The sequence below is a fragment of the Panonychus citri genome, unplaced genomic scaffold (genome assembly GCF_014898815.1).
Source record: "Panonychus citri isolate SS breed McGregor unplaced genomic scaffold, ASM1489881v1 Contig00138, whole genome shotgun sequence".
NCBI classification, from domain to species: Eukaryota; Metazoa; Arthropoda; class Arachnida; order Trombidiformes; family Tetranychidae; genus Panonychus; species Panonychus citri.
Window position 1 is genome coordinate 3,935,536 of NW_026515543.1, and position 10,313 is coordinate 3,945,848.

General features: G+C 33.3%; 1 protein-coding gene across 1 annotated transcript; it reads left to right on the forward strand.

The window, feature by feature from the left end:
- The first annotated feature begins 613 nt into the window (after positions 1–613).
- On the forward strand, positions 614–8,135 carry LOC128393321 (lysine-specific demethylase 2A-like). Its single transcript, XM_053353474.1, is given in 8 exon segments — positions 614–1,396; positions 2,151–2,326; positions 2,424–2,556; positions 2,641–3,046; positions 3,117–3,708; positions 3,711–5,363; positions 5,477–8,008; positions 8,079–8,135. Coding segments are annotated over 6 exon segments (4,755 nt in total). The 5' UTR covers positions 614–1,396; positions 2,151–2,311; the 3' UTR covers positions 7,433–8,008; positions 8,079–8,135.
- Positions 8,136–10,313: the final 2,178 nt, after the last annotated feature.

Here is a 10,313-nt window from a genome sequence, read left to right on the forward strand (position 1 = left end):
ATAAGAAAATGAGGGTTGGACTAATTGTCAAAATTAACCAAAACCAACAAAGATGAACAAAAACCTGACAAATTACATTAAAAGTTAGTAATTAATTGGGCTAAGAAGATAAAGTAAATTTCATAATTAATCCATAATCCAATTAACCTTTTTATATTGAAATTAAATTTACTTTGGTTTAATGATTCTCGAGAAATAGTCTTTATGTGAACCGCAAAAATAGTGAAAATAGTCAAATAATTTTAAGATTATTAATCATCAAATTAACATAGAAATAATTAGATAATTAGATAATTGATTGAATTTATCTCTAATTGACATTTATTTGTATCAAATTACCATTTCTTAGACTTTATAGAAATTTTTTCAAATTGCTGATCGAGGTGATTGTGTTTTAGTTGACTCCTTTGCTATGTCAATGATTATTATCAATTGGTTGACTACTAAATTGTGATTTTCAATTTAATTTTGAGAGTTTTAATTCATCTTTGTTGATTTTGGTTATTTTTGGTCAATTTTAGTAAATTAGCCCGATTCAGAAAATGACGTTTGTTTCAAACAATTTACCCAAGCATATGATTCAACTTTACGAAAACATCACAATTGGATTGTTCAAAATTTGGTTCATTTAAGTCTCGATCGATGATAATTAATCTCATCTCACCTGAAATTTGTTCATCTCATGATTTACTAATTAAAACTGAGAAGGAAAAAAATCTCTACCAAGAGATTAGTGATTACCGTAATTCAGTTGAGATTAACATCAACGCTGTTCACCAATTGTACGATAATTTAAATCTTCAATATTAATCCAAATCAATGATATCGGACAATCGGATCGGTTAATCATTTCCCTCAATTGTTCACAATCAAAATTACTTAAAGTCTACTATTGGTGTAGATTAATTTTCATTCATCAAACATTGTAAACAATTTGCCTTTAATCTTAATTGTTGTTTTAATTTTAATTGTCAATCGAATTTTTTGTTTTTCTAATTGATTCATAATTAAGTTCGATTTTTGTTTGTTAATCGAATCGAAAGTTTCCTTTATAAAAAGAATTGAATAAATATCAATTATTGGAATTAGAAGATCGAAAACTGGCCAACAAGTGACCAGAGAAAATTTTTCTTCCCGATGACCAGAAAAAGAGAGTAAAAAAGAAAGAGGAAGATAAAAGAAGAAACCAGAAGAAGAGAAGAGATGATTTTCTTCTTACCGAATTAGAGAAAGAGGATAATTTAACCTTCTCTCATCTTTTTGTCTTCTTCTTCTTCTTCTTTGATGTTACGATCAAAATTAAAAGAAAATCAACTAATTAATCTAAACCAAATTTCTATTTAAACGGTGAAAACAATAATTACCACAAAATTAATTAGATCTTTAAATTGACCAGGTAAATATTTTTTTCTCAAAAAAAAAGAAAACCAGTTTTTCTCTCTCTCTGTCTTTTTCTTTCTCTTCTCTGTCTCATTTTCTTCCATTTCTCTCTCTCCTTCTCTTTCTCTCTTCTCCTTTTCTCTCTTCATGCTTTTTTTGTTTCTCTTTCATCTTGGTTTCATTTTAGAAAAATATTTACATTTATCTCTCATTGAACATCAATTAATTGTCTTCATCTATTTATCCTTTTGATTGTGAATTTTATTGGAAACTTAATTAGCAAGAAGATTAAATCTTCTCTCTCTCTCTCTCTCCCTCTTCTTATCTTCTTCCATCTTTACAAAGGATTTGCTTTTTTCTTTCTCTTCTTTCAAAATGATTTCTGGTGAGTGATTTTCTCTTTCTATTTTTTTGTTTCTCTGTGATTTGTTTCTCTCTCATCAATAATCAACAATCTAGTTAACTAATTGTTTCTCTTTGATTCTGCACAATTGAATATGTGTCTCCATGTTAAGGTTAATTTCTCTTTGATTTCATTTTGATTTTCTTTATATTGTCTCTTTGTTTTTCTTTCTTTCTTGCTTTTTGAGGATTTATGGTGTTTGGTCAAGTTCAGTTCTGTTATTTTTCAATTTATCACAATGATAATTTTGATTGTCCGAGTTAAATATCCTTTCCATTTTGGATAAAAAGCTTGACAGAGTTGATTAAATTGTCTTATCTTTTAAGATTATCTAATGTTGACTTACCTTGATCTCTTTGTTATTCAGAACTAGCAACTTGTTATTATTTTGACGATGGGCCTTGAATTTTGGCCTCTGTTTGAGTTCCTGTTGTCGCCTCAATCAAATCGAGATCTTTTAACAATTATTTGGTGTTTATCTTTGTTTTCTATGGATTCTTACTGATTTAAAGTCAACTATTAAACAAAATGGGCCGTAAATTGGTAAGGATACTAGTTTGTTTTCCTTGAGATGTTTTGATGATAAAAGAAATTGAATTTTGTTCTTAACTGTTTTTTTATTTCCTTTGGGTTTGTTTAGAGAGCACGAGAGAGAAGACGTTATACTGAAGAGTTTGATGAAGAAATTGAAGGAACTCGGATGTTCGATGTTGAAGAGAAACTGGTCTCTGAAAGGTTCGATGATTTATTTGTCAAAGAAATGAAAGGCGAAGGTAAGAATCAGTAAGACTTTGAGATTTTCAATCAAATTAACTATTAATTATTTTTTGAATTTTCTGCAATCCAATTACATTTAGAACTTAATTTAAAATATATCCAAGAAAATGGATTCGATTCACCGATTGTTGTCAAAGACTCGAAAGGTTTGGGTCTCAAGATGCCTGATGTAAATTTCTCCGTTTCTGATGTTAAACAATGTGTTGGAAGTCGTCGGATACTCGATGTCATGGATGTTACCACACAGAAAGACATTGAAATGACAATGAAAGAGTGGACTCATTATTATGAGAATCCAGTTCGAGATCGACTTCTCAATGTGATCAGTTTAGAATTTAGTCATACTAAACTTGATTCTATGGTCGAATCTCCAACAATCGTCCGTCAAGTCGATTGGGTGGACTGGGTTTGGCCTAAACACTTAAAAGCTCAACAAACGGAATCAACCAATTCAATTGGAGACATGAAATATCCTAAAGTCCAAAAGTAAGTCTTTTCAAGCAACCAAAACTAAGACAATTTTAATCTAATTGATTTATTATTTTCGTTGATTCAGATATTGTCTCATGAGTGTCAAAGGTTGTTATACTGATTTCCATATAGATTTTGGTGGAACTTCAGTTTGGTATCACATCTTAAAAGGACAAAAGGTTTTCTGGCTCATTCCGCCGAGTGAACGAAATATTCAGCTGTTTGAACAATGGGTTCTTTCTGGTAAACAGAGTGACATCTTTTTCGGAGACACTGTTGAACAGTGTGCTCGTGTCCGTCTCTACGACGGTTATACCTTTTTCATACCCACCGGATGGATTCACGCGGTTTACACTTCAGAAGATTCAATTGTATTTGGAGGAAATTTTCTTCACTCTTTTGCCATTGAAAAACAATTGAGAATCGCTCAAGTTGAAGATATAACCAAAGTTCCGGTTAAGTTTCGTTACCCTTTCTACCATGAAATGCTTTGGTATGTTATTCAACGGTACGTTTACTGTTTAACTGGTAAATCACATTTAACTGTTGGCGATGATGGAAACACAATTACCAGTACCAACACCAACAGTAACAATGTGAACGACAATAACGTTAATGATAATGGTTCATCCAACAATCAACTTTCATTGTATAGTAACAATTTATCTCATAAATCTAAAATGGTCAAAACGCTCATTTAACATCATTTGAACTGAATGGACTAAAAGCCATCATCATGTGGCTTAGCCGTTTAACTGGCAATAAACGATCTGTGCCCGATCTCATTGATAATCCAGAGGCTCTTCTTAACGATGTCAAATTGTTGGTCGATGAACATGGAAATGATAATCATAAGTTAGCTGTTACTGGACAACCATTATTATTTTGGAAATCAGCCAAAACTAAATCTAATATAAATTCAGTTCAAAATCTAAGTAATCATTTGAATTCAAGTTTATCTTTTCCGCCAACATCATTGTCAACTAATCCAACCTCCTCATCTCTATTGTCATCGCCTATGACTACAACCACAGCCACGACATCATCGTCATTACTTTCATCGACCAACTCATCTTCCAATGCAACATCAACACCCTCGTCTACTTCATCGTCGTCATCATCATCAGGCCTCTCCATCACAGCTCAACTGCGACAGATTAAAAACACATCTTTTACATCGGCATTCCACTTATCTAAAACACCGTCATCTTCATCCACCTCCCTGAATGCACAATCCGACTCTTCGAAGAGACCTGAATCTCCCCCGACTCGACCTCTATCCTCAAACCAGTACTCAATCAATTTAACCTCACTTACTAAACCTCTTGACCAAATCCCGCAATCATTTGCCCAGTTAATTGCTGCCACTGGTGTTGGTAATCAAAATCGTCTTAATTCACCAATTTTGGGATCATCAAGTAATAGTGGATTTTACACCAACAGTTTATTAAGCAATTACAGTTACAATAATAATACAATTTTAACAAAAACCAACAGTACAAACACATCGATAAATATTGTCAACAAAAACAGTCTCGAGACAATTGTAACCAAACCCAACACCGATACATATGTTGTCGCAGTTGATTCATCAGATTTCTCGAAAAGTGATCCATTGAAAAATCCAAATAGTTTCAACAATCTAAGTAATCTTGCCAGTCAAGCCATGAGTGATTCTGCTCGACGTCGACGAACCCGTTGTAAAAAATGCGAAGCATGTTTAAGAGCCGATTGCGGGGAATGTCACTTTTGTCGCGACATGAAAAAGTTTGGTGGCCCTGGAAGGATGAAACAATCTTGTATTGCCCGCCAGTGTTTAGCACCAGTTTTACCCCACACCGCTTGTTGTATTATTTGTGGACGAGATGGTTGGGAGAAAATGATTCCAGCAACAGCTGATTGTGAGGCACAATCAAGTCTTCTTGAGTGCTCTAAGTGTTGGGAGATTGTTCATCCCGCTTGTTTAAAGGAGAAAAATGTCTCCCTCAGTACAGAGGGTGTCATGAGTGATGAATTACCAAACAGTTGGGAATGTCCAAAATGTATCACATCCATTAAATTCATGTCAAATGCAATGAAGTTCAATGCTTCAAAAATGTCTAATTCAACATTAATATCATCATCTTCATCCTCCTCCTCTTCCTCTTGTTCATCATCATTATTATCAAACTCAACAACAACAACAGCAACATCAAAATTATCATCAATTTTTCCTGTTTCCAATGCGAAACCGTTTATTCAACAAAACTCATCGACCTTGAAAACTCCACCAAATCAAGATGTTTATGATTTCCATACTGGTGACGTTCTGCCTGAAGCTACATGCAAAAGAGTGAGTCTTTTTCTATCATCCTCCTCTCTCTCACCAATCCCACAACATGTATCTCCCTCTGTCAATTTATTAAGATTTACGAACTTGTACCAATCATTATTTTATTTTCTTAGGCTCGATTTGATGAAGTGATGGAGAGAAGACACTTCTTCGAGGACAACAGTGCCAAAAACTCTGAGACAACGGACGAAGAAAGTGACAGCACAATCACAAGTAACAGTAACAGTGCCTCTAATAACGGAAGTTTAAGTGGTAAAGATAAATTGACTCTGTTGTCTTCATCAATATCGACCAATAACAACGGTACTCAAAAAGCTTCCAATGATTTGCATGTACGATCTTGTGCTCGTTTCCCACTTCTCCAGGAAGCGATTAAAAAGCAAAATCAAGAAAAAAAGATTCCTGATTCGATGTTAATTACAGAGAAAAAATCAATCACTTCGAAAACACCTAATGAATCAATCAACTCAACGTCTTCCACTTCAACTACTTTGAAAGGCTCTAGAAGTGGTAAGAAAAATCATCAAAGTGCTCGAGATCGGTTGTTTAAAAGTCTCAAAGGACTTAAGAAAAATTCAGAAATGGTTCGTTATAATGGACTGTCATCATTGAATAAAAAGTTACCTTTTAAATCTGCTTCTCCCGCTAACGGGATTAGTACTTCGTCAAACACACCTAGTCCCATCCTCTCCAGATCTGCAATCGACTCTCCTGGATCAACACTGACTCCATCACCTTCCGGAGTGAAATCCTTCTCGTCTTTTTATGATGTAACTATGAAGGAAGATGAGGATGATGAAGATGATAAAAAAGGAATCAAAGATTCAGTGAAAACCCCATCATCATCATCTAGCACAACAATTACCGACCAATATATGTTTGATGATGACACTGATCAAGATGATGTGATTGATGAGAAAGAAAATGATGATGCATCAACAACAAGTACTTTTATTGACAAAGATTCAGCAACTGTTGGTATTGTCGATGGTTCCAGTGGGAATAATGATCCACCTAAAATCCTCGGTAGCGGCGGAGGAAGTACCAAAAGTGACAATGATCATCTAATTAAACCCAAATATGTTGTTCGTCCTGCACCTTTACCTGATGACTTTTCGGACGACGATGAAACCGAAGAGGGAACCGATGATGATGAAACAAGTGAAGATGAAAGCGAACGAGCAAAGGCTAAAAAGAAGTACATTAAAAAGTTGAATCGAAAGGTTCAAGGTAACCTTAATATCGCTCGAGAGGTGATCTTGCCTGTTTTCAGGTATCTACCGCGTTCTGACCTCATGAACTGTATGTTAATTTGTCGCAAATGGAACACCTGGTCCATGGATCCTATTCTTTGGAAATACCTTGATTGTACTCACAAAAAGATCACCCACTTGACCCTTATGGGAATCGTTCGTCGTCAACCTCTGCACCTTAATCTTTCTTGGACCAATATCTCCAAACGACAATTAGCCTGGTTAATTGCTCGAATTCCCCAATTACAAACACTTAACTTGACCGGTTCTTCGGCAGCAACCGTTTCCGCTCTATGTTCGAGCTATTGTCCTCTGCTTCGAAAACTTGACCTTTCATGGGTCGATTCACTTAACGACAATCTAATCAAAGATCTCCTTTCATCACCAAACGATTCTCGACCTGGTTTACTTGAGACCAAAACTCGTCTTAGACTTTTAACCGATATTTCCGTTGCTGGTTCCGATTTATCTGATGTATCGATTCGTCTTCTCTGTAATCATTTACCTCAACTTTCTCGAATTGATTTATCGAATTGTTCAAAAGTAACAGACATGGGAATCAGTTTCTTAGCTGCTTCTAAAACAACCAAATTAACTGCTCTTAACCTTTCATCTTGTTCAAATATAACGGACACAAGTTTGGAAGCACTTAAACGTTGTCCTAATCTAGTTCATCTCGATGTTCGTGATTGTAATCAAGTATCTACTTCAATTTGTCAAAATTTTATCGCTTCATCTGCTACTAAAACAAAGTTAATGATGAAACAATTTAAGCTAATTGTGGCTCGCAATCAACGTAACAATAATTTCAACTGAACCATATTAACGAGATTAATTGGAAACAAGCAAACCGATGGAAACAATTATTTATTCACTATTTATTCTGTAACCTTTCAAATCAATTGCAAATATTGAAAACTAATTTAATTGTAACAAAATCGATTAACCTTAATTCATCAATTTAAATTATTTACGGATAAAAGGTGTCGTAATAGTTGAAATAGTAAAGTAAATTTGTACATCTTGTATAAAATCAACTGATCAATTAATCCAATAAACTAATGATTGATATAAAATCAAATGATAGATGATAAATCAGATGAGAGTAGCAATGATGAAGATGACGAATTTACAATCGGACCACTACCACCAAGTGGAAATTTTATCGAAGTTGAAGAAAGTCGTCATTCTAAATCTCAACAAGTTGCATCAGGATCGAAAGGCCCTCAAAGGGAAGAATGGATCGCACGTTTGCCCGAAAATAGTTCAGTCGCTCATAAATTAGGCTTCGGCAAATCCATGACAAGTTTTTCTTCCAAACCAGTTTCCATTAAAGAAATCACTCCAGTCGATCATGATAACGAATTAGATAAGGCAGTTGATGAATTCAATGTAAGTTTTTCAGTAACGACCGAACCTAATTCAATCATCTAATCCTTTCTAAATTGTTTGAATCTCTTAGAAAACAACCAGACCCGAAGCATTGGTTGATCTTCACAAGAAGAAAATGAAACACAAGGTAATCAGGCACAAATTTGAATCTACAGGGCTATTCAGCTATTTTAGCCGATGTTTTTTGCAATTTTCTCAGCAACTAAGAGTTAAAGAGACTCGAGCCTTGAGTGGTATGAGTTTGAGCGATACTCAATTGTCATATTGAAAGATCAAGGTCATTCAGGTCACACGTAAAATAACGCGTTTCAAGGTCATTTGAAGGCATTACCATAAAACAGTATGTGTGAAAACACTAGTATCAAAATTTCAGGCTCTTATGTCTTTAGGGTCAACTGTTATGATAAGTTTTGTTAATTAAAGAATCTCAGTACCTTTTTAATTAAACTGCAATATCTTCTAATTGACAGTTGCAACTAGCTTCAAAATCTTAACCCTTGATGAATAAGTGTGGAAAACATAGAATGACCATCAAATGACCTTGAAACACGTTATTTTACGTGGCCAATCCATTATGTTCCAACAGAATCAGGTAATTTTTTATAATTAAATCCATGAAAACATCTTCAATTTCCCAGTGGCTGGTCAATGTCTTTGGAAGTCTTTGGAATCTCTCAGGAATTTCATTATTCTTTTCTTCATGATAGGCACCGTATCTTTTGCATTCCATACAACGTTTTTGACAATTAACGGACCTTTTGGTTTACCGCAATTACGTAAACTCAAATGTTGGTGACAATATCACACTTCTCAACCGAGCTATTGATGACATCCATTACTGGGGATATGCTTATGACAATTATGGTCCACAAAATGTTGCTCCACACAATAATGCCCCTATTAATGATGGAAATGGTAACGTATTATTATTAGGTTAGTCAATAAGTCTTTTACCTAACCATGTTCTGTTTGAGATAGAGCTGTAATTTGAACGGCAAATTAATAAGCATAGACTATTTACTCAAAAATGAAGTTTTCATAAAAATCGAAAAAATCGTTTTATTTTGAGGTCGATTTAGGCCATAAACTGTGATTTCTAGAATAAATAAGTATCATGTTCGAGTTTTTCTTTCAGAATTTTATTTTTTTGGTTTACATGAATTTCTGGTTTACGAGTATTCGAAATCTATGCCTAACATGAATTTTCTCTGTCAACTTTCCGAAATAATCGAGTACGAATCAAAAAAGTCAAAACTTCCAAAACTTTTGAGTTCAGTAGACTGATTTCTCCATGTAAAAATCTGCATTGAAAACTCCGTGATTTTTCATTCAAATTAATATTCATCTTTTCATCTCTATCAGGAGTGGACATTACGATGAAAATTTGATTTACCTTAATCACGATAAAAGCTCAACAAGTATTGATGAATGTGCTTCTTTTTGTTATTTTTACTTTTGATTAACTGTTAATCATGTTAATTCATGTTCATATTATCATCAACAGCTCATAATCATAATCATATATTATCAACATTATTTTTAAGTCACCATGAAAGAGGCTTAATCAATTAATCAGAACTTTGCTGCGAGTGATAACAAGTCGTATATTAAATTTATTTAATTGAGTAACTTGATTATAATCAACTTATCAACTTAACAACAAATCTATAGATTTGTTTGCAAATCATGATAATACTAATTGTCATTTAGATTGAATCATGATTGTGTGTGTAAATTTTACGATTCAATTGATTTCCTCAAATGAAATTTGAATTTAATTTGCAATCTTATAATCAAATGAATTGGATACAATTTAAAGTATCAAACAAAAAAATGATTAGGATAACAATCAATGTAAACATCAATTGTTAGTTGATTAAAATTGTTAATATTCATCTCTGACTTGATTGTTAATCCTTGAAGGCAGAACTGTTTTTTTCTCAATCAAATCAAATCGTTTTAATCAGATTCAGACTAATTATCTTTTATCCAACATCCCATAATAACTAAATGTTATCAATTAACTTGGCAAACTAATTAACACTTTCTCGTATTTAATTGTATTTGGATAAATTTGATTCTCAATTGTTGGTTGATTGATCTAAATAAAAAACTATTAACTTATTAAACACTTTTGGTGGATTTTTTTTACCTCAATTACAATTCAATCAAATTATAAATAGTAAGTTAAACAACAACATTCACACTTGGAGTAAATAAACTATTAATTGTAGTTAATCAGAAACATCTAATCATCAAGTTAACAATCAAATAAACAAATACAATCATGATAAGAAAATGATGT